The 21,658-nt window shown below is 39.5% G+C and overlaps 1 protein-coding gene across 1 annotated transcript; it reads left to right on the top strand.

Annotated features, from left to right (window-relative positions):
• Positions 1-71: 71 nt before the first annotated feature.
• LOC104593405 (zinc knuckle (CCHC-type) family protein) lies at positions 72-20,894 on the top strand. The gene is made up of 7 exons (XM_010253216.3): positions 72-488; positions 585-647; positions 964-1,115; positions 1,300-1,407; positions 4,923-5,124; positions 19,728-19,842; positions 19,928-20,894. The coding sequence occupies exons 1-7, from the start codon at positions 264-266 to the stop codon at positions 20,461-20,463; spliced, it is 1,401 nt and encodes a 466-aa protein (XP_010251518.1). The 5' UTR covers positions 72-263; the 3' UTR covers positions 20,464-20,894.
• Positions 20,895-21,658: the final 764 nt, after the last annotated feature.

The following is a 21,658-nucleotide window of genomic DNA, read 5'->3' as shown; positions in this document are numbered from 1 at the left end:
AAGAAAACATGTAATTATTGATTATAGCACATCCTATTTTTTAAAAGGGGCACCACAATGTACCCCATAGCATATTTGTCTTTTTTGCTCGGATCATCAAAATGGCGATGTGCCCTGATCAACACTCTTCCTCGTTCCATAAAACACAGGGTCGAGGAGAGAGGTCCCTGTTTGCTGATCAAGAGTTGGTTCGGATCGACGACGACAACGACGAAGAAGACGAAGAATAGTGGGAGTTTGAGGTTTCAGGAGAAGTAAGAAAAATGGATGAAGAGGAGGGTGGAGGAGGGTTGGGGAGGCTAGGGAAAAAGAAATTCGTGGAGAAGGGCGAAGTGGACTACAAGACCAAGGCTGGTACGGCTTGGAGCCATTCCTACCTCAACCAGAAGCCTTGGCACCCTCTGTCCTATCCCAACCAACGTCGCAAATGGATAGCTGAGCAGACCGATGCTCAACGCGAGCGCCGTGCCGAGGAAGTTGCCAGAGAAGTTCGTCTCTCCGTTCCCTCTCTTTCTCATATGCTTTCAGTTTCATTCGTCTTTTCTCTCAAATTTCTCTATGTGTCTTTGTGTTTGGCTCTGCAGTTTGCTCAGGAGCAGGAGTTCTTCCGTCAAACTGCTCTTGTCTCCAAGAAAGAGAAGGAGAAGGTAAAAAATAATTACAATAAATATAATTAGAATTTTAATTGCAGCAGTCCCATTTTAACATCTCATTTTTTTTTTTGTTTTGTTCCATTGTAATTATCTGCCTATTTTACTTCGTGGGTTCGCATGAATGATCAGAATTTGGATTTGGATTAATTCCTCTTTTAGTCGACTTCAGTCTGTCGCCATAAATAATGTGAATTATTGGGAAATACTTGGAACTTGATAGAAGAAATTTCAGTAAACCATTATGCAAGATATGCTTGAGGAAAAAAAACGATGATGCCTTTTGACATTTGTAATTCAAAATTTTGTATAGGTGGAGATGATGAAAGCTGTTAGTTTCATGTATGTTCGGCCACCGGGTTATAATGCAGAAAGTGCCAAAGCTGCAGAGATTGCGGATGAGAGGAAAAAGCAGGAACAAAACAATCCTCAGCAAGAGCCTGCAGATGGTGCTCCCCCCACAATGTACTGGCATTCGTTTCTTGTCATTTCTATTACTTTCCCATCCCTACTAACTGTTTTTAAGGGCTTCTTAATCTTTGAAGACTAATGGTGGATGTCCACTGGGTGTTTTAGACTGTAAACGTAATACTAAGATTGTTTTCTCATATGTGATCGATTACAAATACAACATTGCATTTCCTTGTAGGCCGCCTGATCATCCAAGTGAAACTAGGAGGAAGCCAAGGCCAAAGGATGTCTTTGGTCGTGCCTTACCAACAGAGGAAGAATTTGAAGTATTGAAAAATGCTCCACGGTATATTTATTTAGTTAGTCTTCTTTGCAATTTGTAAAATCTGTGTTTTCATTGTGATTTCAGATGTGAGCTTTGAAATTGTAGTAGAAATATTGGCTTATTCATTTCATTTGTCCGAATTGCAAGGAAAACTTTCAAGAGCACATTATTTACCATATTTTCTTCTGCAAGATCTGCTAATACTTAATAATCCTTGCACCTTGTATGCTTGAATTCCTGTTGAAATTAATGTAGAATAGCTATATCTTTCAGGGGAATAGTTCTTGCTGTCCAAGTCCTTTTTGGTGAGATGATATGAATCTAACTACATTGGTTGGAATGATATATATAGTTTCCTTTGAATCTCAAAATCTCTAGCCAAAAGCACACTGTGTTCTTTAACTAGTCTTGTCTATCTTTATACAAAATACAAATTGTTGTTAAATTTAGTTTTTTGAGTGGTTCATAGGCTTACTTGCTTTCTTATCAACGAAGTTAATGGTCATCCTATAATGTAGTTATAACATATAAATCCTAAGTTATTTTAACCTATCATACAATTATCTTGAAGAGAGGGGGGGGGGGGACGCAACTTTCCTCATCAAGTACCAGTGTACAATTTAGTATTTGTTCTTGTTAAATGAATTTTTGTAACTTTGACTTCTGATAGGTGGGTGAGTTGATAATACAACTTATAAGCAGCTTTACATTGAAAACATACTCTAATAATTAGTAATAAATTTTGATGGGTGAATTAGATCAGATTATATTATAATGTTAATAACTACATAGGGACATTGCCCTTGAATTCCTTTATAGATAACCAAGAGGAAACCATCCCAGTGGATTTAAGGAACACAGACTCAGAAGTAGATGTTTTTCTTTCAGAAGTTCTGGAATTTCTCTCCCGTAACCATCCAAATAGTTGCTAGAGGAATGATACTCCATTGGCCTTGCTTTTTCTTACTAATTTCCTGATTTGCCATCCTTAGCTCTGTAAGAACAAAGAAACCTTGGGTTAGCTAAGCTAGGGGTGGCCAGGGAATCTATATTTTGGGCTCAGTTGTAATTCTGGTTTTCTCATTGTGGGGGTTCATGCCTCTGTTGGGGAGTTAAGAGAGTTTATCTCCCCCTTTGTGTAATTAATTATTCTGATTGATTAATGAAAGTTTTGTTATTGATAAAAAAAAAGAACAAAGAAACCTTGGGTTGAATTCTAAAAACTTCAAAGTGATCAGTCATAGTGACTAGCAGTCTCAACTGTCTCTTGATAAAGAACACCATCCATGTTTGATTATCTTCCTTTTTTTTGATGAATCATGAATAATTTTATTAGGATGAAAATAAACTAAAATGAAAAGTGGATACAATCCAGAGTTCTCCCAGAAGGCGCGAGTTGCTGCCTTCCAAAACAAAGAAAATCAAAATAAAATTACAATTGAGCCCAGAACAAGTGATCCCTGTTCACCCCTTGCTTAGCTAGTAAGTCTACCGGCCCATTTGCTGACTTCCTCTCCCACTGAACTCTCACTGTGAGATTAGAAGTAAGCCACTTAAATCTCCTTATCTCTCCCCTAAAAGACCAAGCTGTTGTCTCTGGTTCTTTTAACCACCCAGTTACCACTTTAGAGTCACCTTCAATGATCAATCTCCCAAAGTTCAACTCTTTAGCAATTTGTGCACCCTGTATAGCCGCTTGCATCTCTGCACTAACCGCATCCCCCACACCATTTGGGCTGGAGTATAAGACAACAATCTGCCCCTCTTCATTCCTAAACACACCCTGGAATGATTATCTTCCTTAGAACTAACTTTTACATGGTCAAACATTTGCCTAAGATTTTTGTCCATGCCACAAAATCCATGGGCCCAAACTTGTTTGTGAGGGAAATCACCCCCACCCCTACCCCCCAGAAAAGGGCTTTTAGCTGTCTAAAGAATGTTTTGAGGGGAAAACTAATGTTACTACTAAAGAATATGGCTATTTTTTCAATTTATATGTATTTGTATTGGTATGTAAAAATAGGGAGTTAACTTAGAATTTAGGTTTTTCTTTGCAAAATTCTATTGGCTAGGTAACTAGGCCAATAGGCACTCCACTCTTACCTAGAATCGTCTACACCTTGATAACTATGGCAAAGAGTTACTTGAAAACAAGTCTCTGAATATGGAATTGCTAGTAATCGACCTTATGGTTTCTATAAGATTCTTGATCTCTGAAATTCTAGCTGATTCACTTGCTAGAGATGGTGCAAATAGATAAGGTTTGTGTTGAAGATCATTTCCTTTGGGCTTGTCGATTATTGTATGGGAGTGGACTAGTAATAATAGAAGAGAATGGTGGAACAGGATTGGTGTATCTGACCCCATATAGTGGGAACATGCTAGGGGCCATTTAATAACAGCTGAAGTGGATGGACAAAATTTATGCTTTGTCTTTTAGTGAATAAGTTTTTAAGGAGGTTATGGGTTCCTTAATGGCTCAAGCTGAAGTTGGATAGATTACTATACCCTTAAATATTTTATAATTTAATGATTTTGTCCATGAAAGGACAAAGCAACAAGTCATTCAGTTTCAACAACTTCATCCATTACCAAATGGCCTTTTAGATGATGATTATAAATGGACTACTAAAGATGTTAGGGCGAATAGTCAAGGGGCTGGCTTTCTTTTCAGTTTTACTGGGATAGATGAAAGCGTGCACTCACTGTTGTATCTTAACTCTTATTTTTTTCTTGATAAATTTCTGATCATTATCGATAAAAAAATTACTACCTCAATTGATTCATGGAGTTTCAACCTCTTTGTTGCCTGCCTTTTTTTCTCCTTCCTCTCCATTGCCATGCTTGTAAACTCTTGATCTGTCAAGTAATAGTGATAATTCGTTTTCAACACTTACATCCTTTCGTATTGTATATTTATGTATGTTTTTGTATAGTGCACATACACCACAACCACGATACAGGTTATCTATATAAGGTTCTGTATCGTGATGAATACTTCAATTTTTGGTATACATTCTTATCTGACACTTTCTGGCCATGTCCTTGTGGCTTAACATGACATGTATAACATATATATGTTGAAGCTTCCATGCAAGGTGACCCTGGGACAATGCCTTGTTGCCAAGAGGATGCCTTGTCCACTTCTATAAAAAAAAAGAGGATGCCTTGTTCACTATTGCGTTGGATGAGATCCATCATGTCCAACATGTTTTTATTGTCAAGACTGTGTGAACTGTAGTTTGTGGTAGCCTTGTAGGCCTTTGAATGGTCCCGGTTCCTGGTTTATCATCATGTGTTCCATGCATAGGCTGAGAACAAAGTCCAATTGATGCATGCATCATTTTCTATGGGGGGAGTGGCCACCTCCCAAGTCATGCAATAAGAGTTCTTACTTGAGGTTTTCCCTTGTTCTCTTGATACCTTGGACTTTTTTCTGTTGTTAATTGTAATGCTGTTCTCACCTGAAAACTTCTTGTGTTATTCTTGACCACTACTCCATATGTGGTTTAAATAGCGGCGATTTATTTCAGGCTAGAGACAGGTCTGCCAGCAAGAGTAAAACCATTTGGGATTGAAGTCCGTAATGTGAAATGTGTAAGATGTGGAAAATATGGTCATCAAAGTGGTGATCGCGAATGCCCATTGAGAGATGCAATAATGCCTAATGAAGAAAGCCGATTGAAGAGAGATGATCCCTTGACAGCTATCTTGGCCCACACTGAATCTAGCGAGGTCAGTGATGTTTTCATTGGGTACTTTGAAATGAATTAAGTTCTGATCAATGTTTCAAGTTGGTATACATGCTTCAATATTCCTATTAGAAACTTATTCATACCTATGAAACATGATGTTCTATTAGGTCAAGTTTGTGGTATTTAGTTCAAAGCCATTTAAGTTTAAATTCTATCATCTCTTCATTAAATCTATCTGCTATCATAAATTTATCACTTATTAATTAATCTTTAGTGTGATTGTGTTCTTTTTCTTTTCTTTCCTTTTGATAAACAATGATGGTTTCTATCGATATGCTAGTAGGTTAAGAGATGAGCCCCTAGATGAAAAATGACGTGGTTTCTATGAGATAACTCGTATACAAGATGTACTTTTCTGTACCGTCATTAGATACAGTAATAACTCTATTCCAATTGTTGCAAAAGTTGTGGATCTTTAAATCTTTGAATTCCACCAAGATGGATGCCCACAAATAAATCAGCTGCTCTACCTTACCTGTAAATGCTAAGTTTGGAGTAGGACACTTCTTGCCTTAAAGAGTATGATTATGCTTTATCGATAAGGTCTACTAACAAAATATAAAAGGTATGATGTTCCAAAGGATGTTACCTTCCTTGCAATGATCTGATGGGTCATCAGTTACTGGTGAGTGTGTGGATTTAAGGATTAGGAGTGGTGAAGCAGGTTTGATTTGCAAGATTTACACTGAGGAGGCTTATGACTATGGAGAATGGGGTTTTTTAGAGGAGGTTCTCATGCAGGTGAGTTATGAGGAGAAATGGAGAAGTTGGATATTCGCGTGTATATCTTTGGTATCCTTTTCAATGTTGATAAATGGATCGTCCACAGAATTCTTTCAAACTTCTAGAAAGGTTGAGGCAAGAGGACCCTTTATTCCCCATGTTGTTTGTTTTAGTTGCAGAAGTTGTAACTAGGATGATTTGTAAAGGTGTTGAAGCAGAGTTAATTTAAAGGCTACAAGTTAGGAAGAGAGGCTCCAATCATCACTCATCTTCAGTGTGCTGATGACACTTTGATATTCTTAAAGTCATCTATGGAGCAGGTGTTGCATATTAGAGCTACTCTAAAATGTTTTAAAATGCTATCAGGTCTGAAAGTAAACTTGTCCAAAGGCATTATGATTTGTGTTGGTGATACTCCAAACTCCATGCTAGAAGATTGTGCAGTAACGTTGGATACTTGTGGATGAATTCCCTTTCATCTATATGGTCTTACCAATTAGGGCAAAGGCTTCTGCTAAATCCACATGGCAACCTGTTTTGAATAGAATTGATAGAAGATTGGCTGGGTGGAAAGGAAATACCTTTCTCTTGGAGGTAGGTTTACTTTTGTCATGAGATTTCTAACTAATTTGCCTATTTACTGTCTTTCCTTTTTTGAGAAGCACAAAGAAAAGGGGAAGAACCATATGGAGATGCACAAGGGCTGCAGTGATATGGAAAATTTGGGAATTGAGGAATACAAGAATTTTTGGGGTGAAAGTTATTGAGATCATAAGGAAGAAGGGGGGATCAAGTGTGTCTCCCTAAGGAAGAAGGGAGATCATAAGGAAGAAGGTGAAAGTTATTGGAGCAATTACAGAGGAATTTTTTGTGGAGGGGTTGGGAAGATGAAAAGAAAATTCACCTTGTCAAGTGGGATCAAGTGTGTCTCCCTAAGGAAGAAGGGGGGCTGGGAGTAAGAAATCTGAAGAAATTTAACTCAGCCCTTCTTAGTAAATGGTTATGGAGATTTGCTTCTGAAAGGAATGCATGGTGGAGAAACCTAGTAGCTGTTAAGTATGGTGTGGAATGGGGAAGTTGGAGATCGAGGGATCCTCCTCCAAGTAGGGGCAGCTCTCTTTGGACAGGCATAATGAAGAATCTTCCTACACTCTTGGAAGGGATCAGTCTTAAGGTGGGTAAAGGAGATAGAATAAAGTTCTGGAAGGACCCCTGGTGCTTGGAGGGTCCTTTGGCGGATGCTTTCCCTCTTCTTTTTCAATGTTCTATTAATCAAGACTTATTGGTGGCTGAGAATTATAGTTTCTCTGGTGGAACCATTATTTGGACCCCCCTTTGCAGGAGAAGTCTGTTTGATTGGGAGCTAGAAGAAACTGTGGAGTTGTTGGGGCTGCTTCAAAATCAGAAGATAGATATGAATATGGAGGACGAATGGAGCTGGAAATGGAATTATTGGTGGCTGAGAATTATAGTTTCTCTGGTGGAACCATTATTTGGACCCCCCTTTGCAGGAGAAGTCTGTTTGATTGGGAGCTAGAAGAAACTGTGGAGTTGTTGGGGCTGCTTCAAAATCAGAAGATAGATATGAATATGGAGGACGAATGGAGCTGGAAATGGAATTCAGATGGTTGTTTCTCTGTTAAGTCTTTGGCCTTCAAGCTGCACAGTTCAGGTCATTCGGATTTTTCTGCCAATCAGACTTGGTATCCAATTAGCCCCTCCAAGGTTACTTTTCTTGTTTGGACAATGGCTCTTGATAAATGTTTGACTAGAGTTAATCTGGAGAGACGTGGCATTCAGGTTCTGGACTCCTTGTGTGTTGTGTGGTTCTCTTTCAGAAACTACAGATAACTTGTGCATTCACTGCCTGACTTCCACAATGGTGTGGAGACATTTCCTGAAGGCTCTGGGTATTAGTTGGGTTATGCCAAGATCAGTCAAGGAACTGCTGTACTGTTGGAGAGTGGACGGTCTCAACAAGAAAGGAAGATTAGTATGAAAGACCATTCCTGCAGCTGTTTTGTGGTCTATTTGGGCTGAGAGAAATAATAGAATTTTCTTCAGTAGAGCTAAAAATCCTGAAGAGTTAGTGCAGGGAGCCGTGGGCAAGTTGATCTCTTGGGTGTCGGTTACTGAGGAGTTTAGGCATCAGAATTTGACTCACTTGTTTTGTTCTCAGTGTTGGATGAGTCTGTAATCTGATCTGCACTCAGGCAGTTTTTGGCCTGAGTTTTGTTGTAATGTTCTCCTTTTCTGTTTGAATAAATTTACCTTACTTTTTCCAAAAAAAAAGTTATTGAGATCATAAATTCTCTGAGTGGTGTGTTGGGTGAAGACACTAAAAATGTTTTTTCGGACTTCTCATTGGAGGATTTCTTCAGAAACTGAGGGACAATAGCAGGCTCTTCCTCCAGGAAACAAAAGGTCTTGGAGGTTTGGTCACCCTGAGTTGGTGGTTGGATGAAACTGAACTTTGATGGTAGCAGCTTGGGCAATCCTGTTCCCTCAGGAATTGGGGGGGGGGGTGAGGATGGTACTATTTGTGGCCTGTTTTCGGGCCCAATAGAATGAGGCGATTCAGTAAGGACAGAACTTTTGGCAGCAATTTTTGGGGTACTGAAATCCAGAGAAATGGGAATTGTTCGATTGATCATTGAAGAGGATCAGAAGGCAATAGTAGGGTGGATAAACCAAGGTTTAGGGGTGCTGTGGCAGTTTTGGAATGAGTTTAGGTGCTTTAAGTGGTTTTCTAGAGATATGTTCATTCAAATTAGATGGGATAGGAGATCGGCTAATAGTTTAGCAGATGGCTTGGCTAAACAAAGAGTTCACAAACAGCAATTGTATTGGGCACAGTTGTAATAGGGGGTGGTGGGTCTGTACGTTTTGTATTGGGTCTTTTCAGTTTTCACAACCTCTTGTAACTTTGTTCTCATTTAATTAATAAAATTCTTACGTGTTTCTGATAAAAAAAAATCTGGAATAAAAGGCTGATTCAATAGAGAGGATACAAAGAGATTTCCTTTGGAACATCAAAGTAGAAAGAGGTATCACTTAGTAAAGTAGGGCTAGGTTTGTAGATCTAGAAAGGATGGGGGTTTGGGGATAAGAAGGGTGATATTATATAACAAAATTTTGTTAGAGAAGTGATTGTGGAGATTTGGTATTGAGAGAGAATCTCTTTGGAGGAATGTTATTGGTTATAAGTATGATGTGGTCAGATTTGATTAGGACTCTAGAGAAGTGAGAGCTACATATGGTGTTAGATTTTGGAAAGGCATTTTGAAATTTCACCATTTCTTCTTAAATCTTACAAAATTCAAGGCAGATGATGGATCAAGTATTTGGTGTTGGGAGGATGAACGGGTTGGTTTTGAGAAATTATGTATCTGTCCTAGAATTTTCAGGTTAAGAGATAAAAGTATTACCATTAGTCAATGCTTTGAGGTGTGGCAAGGCATGGCAGTGTGGTCCTCCAAATTCAGAAGGCCCTTTTTCTAGCTGGGTGGTGCTACAGGGCTGTAAGAAGGCAAGAATTTTTGGAGTTGTATCTGGTTCCTGATCCATTTTGGAGTTTTTTTTTTTTTTTTGGGGGGGGGGGGAGGGTGGTTTGAGTTATGTTGCCTTTTATTGCTTTCCTTTTTGGGTGATTCCTCATCAGCCTTTGTTTTGATCACGAACTCTTTGCTTCTTACCAATGAGTTTTCTTTTTCATTTATTATCACATTTTTCCAACAGTTACTTTTGTATAGGCTGCACTTAGCTCTATTCCATTGATTTGTTACTTACCCTTTGCTTGGCTAGAAGATCAACCAACCCATTTGCCAATATATGGATCTATCAATTGAAAATTTACCACCATTCCATTGACAATCTGCCTGCTTTCCCTCATGAGGTGTCTATGCGTCCAAGTCCCTTGTTATTTTTTAACCACCACTATCCTTGAGTCTCTTTGTGCAAATAGATTCTCCACATCTGCTTTGGCCATCCTCAACCCTTGTGGCACCACATTAAACTCAGTTCTCAGGGTGTCACCATGACCTAGAAGCCCTGAATATAATGTTATTATTAGATCCATATTCATTTTTTTTTGATAAACGAGAGTAATTTTATTGAAAGAGTATCAGAAATACATGCAGCCTAGGAAGAGGCACGAGATGTTACCTCCCCCAAGGACTGAATCATAAGCACAAAAACATGCCCAAACCTGAGAAACAAATTAAAAATTAGCCCAAAAAAGATCACCCCTTGACACCCCTTGCTTGGCCAGAGAATCAGCCATTACATTTGCTGATCTTCTAACCCACTGGAACCTAACAGTCATATTTCTTGTCATCCATTTAACTTTCTTTACCAGATCCCTGTAGCCCCAACAAACTGTGTTTGGGCTATTCAGCCAGCCCACTACTACCTTGTACCGCTGCTATTAGCTCTGCCCTTACAGAATCACCTTCACCCACTGGTCCTGAGAAAAGAGACAACATATTTCTTCTTTTGCAAGTTTTCCACAGTATTGATCTTACCATAATAGGCTTCCCAACAGAACACTACTACTTTGGGGGGTATTGGCCTTGACCAAACCTCTTTAACAGGGAAGATCTGAGAGGAAGGGTTAGAGCAAAGGGCTTTAAAGAAAGATGCACAAGTGAAAGTGGCAACCGGGTTTAGAGCCCAGACTCTTGTCCGGGTTGGTGGGGTTCAGGCACACCGAATCTAGAAGCAACAACAACTTTGAGACACAATGAAACTCTTCATCCCTTAACCCTCTCCGAAACCCAAAATCCCAATTTAAAGCCAAAGAGGGCAAACTGGGGGGGGGGGAAGGAACCAAGAAATGGGTTTCTTTTTAAAGAGGGAGATGGAATAGAGAGAAGGGAAACAGTCTTCTAGGGGTTGAGTGCTCACCCAAGTATCTTCCCAATAAAGAATAGAGTTTCTAGAACAAGCATCATACCTTACAAACCCGAGGAATTTAGGGAGAATGCTAGAGATAGCCTTCCAAGGTGCTATGAGCAAAGCCCTTCGAGATACCCCTGCATCCCAACCTAATTCAGAACAACCATGGATACTTTTCACTACTTCATGCCATAACCTCTCCCTCTCCATGGGCCACCTCCAAAGTCACTTACCTAAAAGAGCCTCATCCTTACTCATCACATTCCCTAAGCCTAGTCCTCCTTTTTTGCTCCGACTCGCCACCTCCCACCTAATCAAGTGATCTTTTTTCTCTTCACCAGGTTCCCATAGGAAGTCCCTCATAAGTATTTCCAACCTTTTTTTGCCTCCCTTTTAGGAATTCTAAAGATTGACAGGAAGTATAAAGGCAAGCTGGCTAAAGCTGCTTTAATCAAAGTAACTCTACCACCCACGGAAATGTAGTTTCTCTTCCAAGTTGCCAATCTTTTTTCAAAATTTTCAACCACCGGATTCCATAACCTACTTTCCTTTGGGTTTGCACCTAGAGGAAGTTGTAGAGAAGATGGGTCGAATGGCCCATAGGCTGTTTATTCTTTTCTTATTATTTATGTTTTTCTGTAATGGGCCTTATTCTGGGCCCATCCTGTCTATATTATGTTCTTTGTAATTTCTTGCCCAACTAAGGGCCTCCTTGTAATTATTCAAATCTATCTTAATAAAACAGTGTTAGGGGGCTGAGAGAGAGTATGGTTCGAAACTCTCACTCTCAAACCCTCATTGCCGAACTCTCAAGGTCTACTCTCTTCAGTTTTCTTCATGGTGTATCAGAGCATACCTGAACTTCAATATCCTAGGGCTGGAAGCTTAACTCGTGTTGCCTGATTCTTGGAGGTCATTGGAAGTGTCCAAGACTCGAATCTCTTGGAGAAGTGGTTCGGTGGCTAGGAAGAATCAGTGAAAAGAAAAGGGGGAAGGGGAACAACTCGGTTCTGATTTGATGCTCAAAATTGTAAGTTGTGCTCAGTTTTCTGGTTATTTTTTGGGTGTGCTTGGACTGTTGTAGTGTCCGAAATTTCTGGGTTGTTTCTGTACAACTTTCGGCTGCCCTTTAATCTGGTTTAACCCAGAAATTTCTGGGCTGTTTTCACTCCTTCTTGGATCAAAACTGCCGAAACATCCTTGTATCAAGAGCTGTGGATTGTTGCTTTTATTTGGCTGTTTTTGGGGACTGTACGAACTGCTCTTGAGGCCTTTTTTTCTTTTTGACAGTGGGGTCGTCTCTATTGCCCTCATTGTGTTTGTAAAAAGGTCTTTTCAGCAATACTGATTGGTATTCACTCTTCTTGGCTATTTCTTTGGTGATTACCTTGAAGTCCCTGATTTGAAAAGGAACTTTGGTTGAGTGCACAGTGCCTAGAAGTTTCTGATTACTTCTTGAAGGCCAAACCAAACTGTTTTTGGGTGACTCGTGTAGAAGTTTCTGCTTCAGTCTTGGTTCTCACAACTTCTGGGTGTAGTTTGGCCTTGTGTATTGCCTTCTTGAGGGCGGTTGAACTCAGCCCTTGCTTGTCCTCATTCAGTATACTTGTAGAAGTCATCTAAAATCATATTTGGAGTGTTTACATGATGTACTCCTCAGAGTTTGAAAACAAGAATAGTGCTGAATATGGACTAGTTCAGGGGACTCCAAGTGATTCTTTATTGACTGTGACCACAGTCAAACTAGATGGAACTAATTATCTGGCACAGTCACAATCAGTAAAGATATATGTATGTAGTAGAGGAAAGTGGAGGTTCATTTCCGGGAGCAAGAAGGCTCCCCCAGAAGATGATCCATCCTACGAGAAGTGGATGCAAGAAAATTACACTGTCATTGGGTGGCTTGTGAACTCAATGTAGCCACAAATTAGTCAACACTACCTATGGATGAATTCAGCAAAGGAAATTTGGGACAGTGTTGCAGAAACCTATTCCCAAAAACTCAATGTGGCCAGAGCATATAAATTGAGAAGTGATGTAAAGAATTTAAGGCAAGGGGAAAAACCTCTAGCTGTATATTTCTCAACCTTGAAGTTTCTATGGCAAGAGATTGACCTAATAGAAGCTGTAACTTGGGACACCACCAATGATGCAGAGACCTACAGAAAATTGGTTGAAAGGAATAGGGTGTTTGAGTTCTTAACCAGACTAAACCCAGAATATGATATCACAAAACAAAATATTCTTTCCAAGGAGTGTGTCTCATTGTCACAAGCTTATGCATTGGTGAGTAGTGAAGAGAGCAGAAGGGCTGTCCAGGTTCAAGGGGCTGATATTAGTGATCACTTTGCGAATATGGGGGTTAAACCTAAAGGGAGTGCTGGAACTTCTGGTGGCACAGGAAAGAAAGAAGTTATATGTGAGTACTGCAAGAAGCTGAAGCACACAAAAGACAAGTGCTGGAAATTACATCCTAATCTTGTTCCCATTCGGTTTCAGAAAAAGCATGATAGTAAAAAATCAGGAAGTGCAAATGTAGCTACCGGGCCAGATACTGAAGAAATGTCTGCTTGTGCACAGTTGGCAGCCATGAGAGCAGAATATGAAAAGTTTGGGAAGATGATCAGTCAGCTGGGTGATGTGACTTCTCCTTCCAACCCTTCAGGAAATTCAGCTTCTTCTGCATTTGCTCACTCAGGTATAAGGGCTTCTACCAATCATGCAACCACTTCAGGTAATCTCAAGATCCCTTGGATTATTGACTCAGGTGCTTCTGATCACATGACCAACATTTCTACCTTGTTTGTTTCATATGACTTGCTTCCTGGACGTGATAAAATCACTTTAGCTGATGGTTCACTTGCCCCTATCTCTGGTAAGGGAACCATCAAGGCTACGGATTCCTTGTTCCTACCTTCTGTCCTTCATGTACCTAAACTACATACAAATTTGTTGTCTATAGGTAGTTTAACCAAGTCACTAAACTGTTGTGTAACATTTTTTCCTTCCTATTGTGTTTTTCAGGATCTGGAGTCTCAGAAGGTGATTGGGAGTGGCCATGAAGCGAACGGAATATACCTGCTTGATACTCTGGGACAATGCACTGATCATCATGGGAATGTTTCTCTCGGATCTGTTCCTTCAGAGTCTATTAGTCGGATTATTTTGTGTCATCGTCGTTTTGGTCATCTGTCTTTTTCTGCCTTGAGTCATCTATTCCCTAAATTGTTTAAGGGAATTAGTTTGTCCAGTCTTCATTGTGAGTCTTGTGAGTTATCAAAGCATCGTAAAGACAATTATCCTTTGATCTATAAAAGATCTTCTTTTCCTTTTAATATTGTGCACTCTGATGTGTGGGGGCCTTACTACTTACCCTCTATGGGTGGCTACAAATATTTTATCCTATTTATTGATGATTTTTCTCAGTTCACTTGGATATTTCTACTGAAATCCCGTGATGAAGTTCCAAGGCTTGTAAGACAATTCCATGAGTTTGTTCTAACTCAATTTAATACCAGGATTAAAATTTTCAGATCTGACAATGCAAAAGAATATTTTGAGAAGAACCTATCCTACTATCTCTCTAACATGGGGGTTATTCATTACAGCTCCTGTGTTAGGACTCCGGAACAGAATGGAGTTGCTGAAAGGAAAAATAGGCATATTGTTGAAGTTGCAAGAAGTATCTTATTTGCCTCACATGTTCCTACAAGGTTTTGGGGTGATGCTGTTCTTACTGCTACCTACCTAATAAACCATATGCCATCCAGGGTTTTGGGGTTTAAGTCTCCTTTCAATCTCCTTCATCCGGACAAGGACCTTTTTCCTGTTCCTCTTCGTGTCTTTGGCTACACCTATTATGTACATGTCCCAAGTGTCCAAAGGCATAAATTTGAACCCAAAGCTCAAAAGTGTATCTTCTTTGGTTATTCCCCCACATAGAAGGGTTACTATTGTTTTGATCCAAAGACTGGCACTCGGTATGTCTTAATGGATGTCACCTTTGATGAGCTTTCCCCGTTTTATGGTTCCTCTCCAGAAGGACATTGTCCACAGGGGGAGGATTTGTCACAGGTGTTTGCTCTTCCTCTTCCTGTCCCAGTTGAGTCTTTTGATATGCCTGCTTCTCCTTCAAATGTATCAAGGGTGAATCAGTCGTTCCATTCTCCCTGTCCCAGTATTCTTCAACTTCTACCTCCTCATCCTATCTTCAATCCCAAGGTGTATCAAAGGCAAAGATCCAGAAATGTGCAGGTTGTTTCTCCTACAATACATGAGCCTCATACACTTCCAGTCACAGATGAGACAACAGGTACAGTTTCAGCACCTTTGGGGTCATCCTTCCCTGACCTTGATATTCCCATTGCTGTTAGGAAAGGAAAACGGAAGTGCACTGCACACTGCATTTCCAAGCACCTTTCTTACAGATTGCTTTCACCTTCATACTTTGCCTATCTCTCTTCTATTGCTTCTAACCCTATTCCCAGGTCTGTGTCAGAAGCTCTTAAGATTCCAGAATGGAGGGATGCTATGTGATCTGAAATCGATGCCCTATACAAGAATGACACATGGGAAGTGGTGGATTTGCCTGAAGGGAAGGATCCAGTCGGTTGCAAGTGGGTCTTTACTATCAAATATCGAGCTGATGGCACCATTGAAAGGTACAAGGCCAGGCTGGTTGCAAAAGGCTATACACAGACATATGGGATTGATTATCTGGAGACCTTTGCACCTGTTGCCAAGATGACATCTGTGAGGGTTCTTCTATCTTTAGCTGCTCACTTTGACTGGCCCCTTTATCAATTGGATGTGAAGAATGCATTTCTGAATGGTGAATTACATGAGGAGGTTTATATGTCTCTTCCTCCAGGGATGTATGGAACTGATATGAAAGGAAAGGTATGCAGGCTGAAGAAATCCCTTTATGGACTAAAACAGTCCCCTAGAGCATGGTTTGAGAGATTTAGAACAGTACTTGTTAACTTTGGTTATGTGCAGACACAATCCGATCATACTCTTTTTGTGAAGAGGAGTGGACCTCTGGCAGTATACCTCATTGTGTATGTAGATGATATTGTAGTGACTGGTAATGATGTTTCAGGAATTCATGATCTAAAATCTTTTCTCCATACAGAGTTTGAGATTAAAGATTTGGGAGAATTGAGATTAAAGATTTGGCTCGATCCAAGGATGGGATTCTTATCTCCCAAAGGTAGTATGTTCTTGACTTGCTCTCTGAAACTGGAAAGATGGGTGCTAGACCAGTTGCTACTCCTATTGATATGAGTCATAAACTTTCTGCCTTAGATGGGACATTGTTAGAAGACAAAGGAATTTTTCAGAGACTTCTTGGAAACTTTTGTACCTATGCATGACTCGGCCAGATATTGCATATGCAGTCAGTTGCATTAGCCAATTCATGCATGCTCCCCGAGACACTCATATGGCAGCAGCAGAGCGAATCCTATGTTATTTGAAGGGCTCCCCAGGAAAGGGAATTCTATTTGCCAAGCATGGTCATATGAAACTTGAAGCCTACACCGATTCTGATTGGGTCGGAAACATTGATGACAGAAGATCTACTTCTGGGTATTGCAGCTTGGTGGCTGGTAATGTTGTTTCTTGGAGAAGCAAGAAACAATTGGTTGTTGCTCGGTCTTCCGCTGAAGCAGAATACAGGGCCATGGCACATGGAGTTTCTGAATTATTATGGCTAAAATCATTGATGGAGGAACTTGGGGTTGAACATGACAAGCCAATGATGTTGTACTGTGATAATCAAGTTGCCATTAACATTGCTCACAACCTAGTGCAACATGATAGAACTAAGCATATTGAAGTTGATCGACATTTCATTAGGGAAAGGGTCTCTTCGGGTGAAGTATGTCTTCCTTTCATTACATCTGAAGGACAATTGGCAGATTTTCTCACCAAAGGCATTCCCAAGGCAAAACTTCAGCATGATACTAGCAAGCTTGGAATGATTGACATCTATGATCAGCTTGAGGGGGAGTGTAGAGAAGATGGGCCGAATGCTCCATAGGCTATTTATTCTTTTCTTATTATTTATGTTTTTCTGTAATGGGCCTTATTCTGGGCCCATCCTGTCTATATTATGTTCTTTGTAATTTCTTGCCCAACTAAGGGCCTCATTGTAATTATTCAAATCTATCTTAATAAAACAGTGTTAGGGGGCTGAGAGAGAGTATGGTTCGAAACTCTCACTCTCAAACCCTCATTGCCGAACTCTCAAGGTCTACTCTCTTCAAAAGTCCTAGGTAGGATAGAGGCCACTGAGAGCAAGTGCATTCTAACAAGGCTGCTATAGACTCCACCTCCTCCTGTTCAAATTAACCCCCACAACACAAGTCTTCTCAAAATTTACCTTCAAATTCGAGGCCCTCTCAAAGTGAATTATTAAGTCCTCCAGATTCCTTACATTTGTCAAATCACAACCTTCGCAAAAGATTATTATGTCATCTGCAAATTGGATATGGGTTACTGACACTCTATCTCTACCTATTCTCCACCCTCTTAGAGATCTGGCTCTATCTGCTTCTGAAAGGAGTCTACTAAAAGCATCAGCAACTAAGGTGAAAAGGAAAGATGGCATGGGATCACCTTGTCTAAGACCCCTACTAGCTAGGAAAAAATCAACAACTACCTTGTTAACTAGGATGGAATAATGGCAACTAGAGAGGCAACCGTTTATCCATTCACCACTTATCCCCATACCCACACTTCCTTAGCACAAGTGATAAGAATCCCCAATCCACTAAGTCATAGGCCTTTCAAGGTCAAGTTTACAAGCATAACCTTTATGCCCCGATCTCCTCATCTCCTCCACACATTCATTTGCTATTAGAATCTGATCTACAATTTGTCTCCCTTGAACAAAAGCTCCTTGCGCTTGGCTAATAAGACAAGGAAGCACCTGTTTTATCCTCAAAGATAAACTTTTGCCACAATCTTGTAAACACTAGTCACCAAACTGATAGGTCTAAAGTCCTTTGGATGCTTGGCTTCTTTCTTTTTCGGAATTAAGGCTAGAAAAGTAGCATTAATTTCCCAATTCATCACTTGATTATTCTCAAATTCCTTGAAGACCTCAAATAAATCTTCTTTGACTATGTCCCAACAATCTTGAAAGAAAGCCATTGTAAATCCATCTGGTCCTGGAGTTTTAGATCTGTCCATGGAAAAGACAACTTTTCTAATTTCTTCCTCCTCAAAATTCCTTTCCAGCCAGCTTCTACTCTCTTCTGGAAGCCTCTACCAGGTCACACCTTCCAACTCCACTCTAGGGCTTAGGGGTCTCCTCAAGATGGATTTGAAATGGTCAACAAAACAAGTAGCTATCCTCTCTTGGGTATCAGAGACTGTTTCATCCACTTCCAGTTTGGAAACTAGGTTTTTCCTTCTCCTTCCATTGGCTAGGTCATGAAAAAATTTAGTGTTCCCATCTCCTTCCTTAATCCACTTGCATCTAGACTTCTGCCTCCAAGAAATATCTTCTCTCAAAATAACTTCATTTAACTCACTTTTCAGATTCCATCTTCGATCTCTATCCTGAGGGCTGAAGGCTCTTTGGGATTCCTTCACATCCAGTTCCTCTATTTGGGTCAATAGAGAGGATTTCAATTCTTCTATTCTCCCAAAATGCTCCCGATTCCAATCCTTTACATCTGCTCTCAATCTTTTTAGTTTTTTATGGAATCTTACCCCTTTCCACTTCACCCCCCTTAGATCTTCTCTCCACTCATCAACCTTCTTCACGAAGTCCGGGTGGGTCAACCACATGTTCTCAAACCTAAAGGGTCAAGGTCCTTGCCTAAAAGGCTCCTGTCCTAGGCTAATGGGGCAATGGTCAGATGCGACTCTAGGTAGAGCCCTTGTTAACAAGTCCACCCACTTATTTTCCCAATTCTGAGCTGAAACTGAAACATCCAAGTCGTCTTGTCCCAAAAAAAGCAGCTCGGTGTGAAGGCTCTCATCAGCACCGAGGGATTTGGCTTTTTCCAGATCCACGCTTCCATGGTCTATAGGTTCTGAGTTTCTTATTGTCCTTATTAAAGATTCATATCTTGTTTTATATACCATTCTAGAGAAAATCGTATTGAGGTTGTCAATGATATATTATTTCATGCTCTGATGAAATTTTAAATGAAATTTATTTTCTTTTGAATGGCAATTTTTAAATGAAAATTGTTGCTTCCTACATGGTTGAAGTTTGCCCTTTCATTAAAGCCTCAATAGACTGGCTCAATTGGGGCATAATTGATGCTAATGCATGCTATAGAAACAATAGAAGATCGATCAGGTTTATTAAAGAAGTATAGAGCATTGATTTCATGTCCAGCCTGCCTCCATTGTAAGTTTTTTGTGAGGTTAATGTGGTTGCTCATCCCTTATACCAGCTTACCTGTTAAGCCTGCCTCCATGGTTAATGTATCAGATCTGTCCCCATTTTGAACTGGAACAGTTTCTCCAGCCATTTAGTTTTGTTTGGTCTGCACTAATGCAAGCTAGTTGAGTGAGTCGATTTTTTCAGATGATTTGTTCTTCAATCAAGCCTTACGTCCTTGGGCTAGATTGAGGTTTATTAGTTAAAACTTCTTGTCCACTACAGGTTTTTTAACAGATCCTATTTCCCTATTTTCAGATACCATCTTCTGGCATAAGTTTTTTGATGGATCTGCTAGCACAAATTCGTATTATACCAGGCTGTTCATAGCACTTTGTGAATGCTAGTGAACCTTTATGGCCCTAAAATTGCCCCTTTTTGCTTGATATTTTCAGTTGCACTCTTGTTAGGGGGGAAGGGGGGGGGTGTATTTGCACTACACTGCAGGTGTTGGTTATTTTGCATCAGGACAGGAGGGTATGCAACAAAACATCATTGAAACTTTCGGTATTAAGTTCTTTGATGGTAACTTAATATTGTCTCTATGGATCTCTCTGCAGCCTCTAAAGTGGGAGTTGAAACAAAAACCAGGTATGAGTCCTCCACGAGGGGGCTTCAAGCCAGATGACCCAAACCAGCAGATAGTTGCTGAAGACATATTTGATGAATATGGGGGTAAGAAACTATTAAGTAATTGGAACTTTTCCTTTTCTGTGATCCTTGTATTCTATATTTTACACATAAATTTTGTTCTTCTTAGGGTTCCTCTGTGGAGGAAATATCCCCGACCTGCTGACCAACTTCTCAGCAAGCAAATCTAAGAAACATTCTAAAACGAAGGGCAAACACAAGAGTCGTTCTTCAGCTTCTGGTAGCAAGTCCAAGAACTGGTCATCCTCACCCAATCCTGACATGGAGAAATCAAAGAAAAAGAAAGCAAAAGAGAAGTTACATAGGAAGAAGAGACATCATTCTGATACAAGCTCTTCAGTCAACTCTGAGTCTGATAGACATGATAGAAGGAAAAGTCGACATTCTGTCTCAGATTCAACTGACAACTTCGACTCAGACACACACAATGAAAGTAGAAAACGCCGGGGTTCTATTTCAAGCTCATCTGACAATACTGATCATGGAAGGCATCATAAAAGTCGAAAGCGGCGTGACCCTGAATCAGGTTCATCTGACAATTCTGAGTCTGATAGGCATCATAGGAGTAGTAGTAAACGCAACTACAGTCATCATGGTCATCATCATCATCGCCACCGTCACTCTGGTACAACTCGAGCTGATTAGTGCTAGATTGCATTGGGTAGTGGTTTGTACATGATTTACCATGCTCCATGTCAAGTGCATCCTCGAGTCTATTTCTTTTCTATCTTGTTCTGCTTGAGTAGAGGAAGAAAAACAGTTTCATAATCAGCTTTTTCCATGAAGCTTGTTTGGGCCTCCCATGGTATTAAAGCACATTTATTTATATGATTTCCACCTAGAAGTATATTCAGTAAGATTCCTTAATCCTTGATTTATTTCTAAAGCCTTGTTTATGCATTTTCATTTATTTGTGGGTGTGAAATCGGTTTTAGTGCTTAAGTCACCTTTGTCCTAGCTTCATTGTATCTTGACGATGTTACTAAACGCATTACTGCACATCTTTTTCCCTTTCTCTTTATCTGTATGTAACTTTTTTTCTGTAAATTCTAGTGAACCGTATGAACAATCATTTCTACTCTTTGATGGTGGCTCTTGTTCGAAACAATGAACCAATATTTATTTTTATTTATCAACTGACCAGAAACAATGATTGTTTTCCTTGATAAAGGGTAATGCCAAAATTATAGACATCAAATTACCTGTGTATTTGCAGAAAAATCATTGTTTAGGAAATTGGACCTGATCGACTGGTCTGACCGGTTGAATCATGACCCAGGAGGGCTCTGGCCAGTGAAAACCAACTAATCAGCCATTTAATCAGAAAACTGATGAACCGGTTTCAATTTTATGAAACCACCCAAGTCATTAAATAGTTGAAATTTCAAAAGGAACTCATGACCTCTTATTTTATGTATTGTTTAATTATCATTAGACCGCTTTTTTATTTGTGTTAATTAATGACTATTTATTGTATGTATTGTTTTATTATACAACACGTTTTAAAGAAAATGTAAACTAAAAGACTTGAACTTGGTAATATGTTTTAAAAATTAAGGAACTTGCCAAGTATTTTTTTTATAATAAAATTTTAGTATAATAAAATTTGTAAAATAATATATAGTATTTTTTTATAAAGAATTATATATAGTATTTATATGACTCAGTTTATATACGCAAGGATCAAAGTATCGGTATTGAGTATCGTGTTAGACAGCTTGGATGCAAATACATTTTGGAAACACATGGATACAGAAAAAAATGTGCAAATTTATAAATTTTAAGTATTAAAAATAAATATTCAATTATTAATATTTTTAAAATTAGTTTTTGATATAAA

This window comes from Nelumbo nucifera, chromosome 7 (assembly GCF_055504915.1).
Source record: "Nelumbo nucifera cultivar China Antique chromosome 7, China Antique-T2T, whole genome shotgun sequence".
Lineage (NCBI taxonomy): Eukaryota > Viridiplantae > Streptophyta > Magnoliopsida > Proteales > Nelumbonaceae > Nelumbo > Nelumbo nucifera.
Note: the sequence above shows the minus strand (reverse complement) of the source record. Positions and strands in the feature narration are given on the sequence as shown.

Excerpts from the sequence above, each read along its gene's own strand:
- LOC104593405 (XM_010253216.3), top strand. The coding sequence starts at position 264 with ATGGATGAAGAGGAGGGTGGAGGAGGGTTGGGGAGGCTAGGGAAAAAG. Across the intron at positions 1,116-1,299 it reads GATGGTGCTCCCCCCACAAT|GCCGCCTGATCATCCAAGTG; the intron begins GTACTGGCATTC and ends ATTTCCTTGTAG. Across the intron at positions 5,125-19,727 it reads CCCACACTGAATCTAGCGAG|CCTCTAAAGTGGGAGTTGAA; the intron begins GTCAGTGATGTT and ends ATCTCTCTGCAG.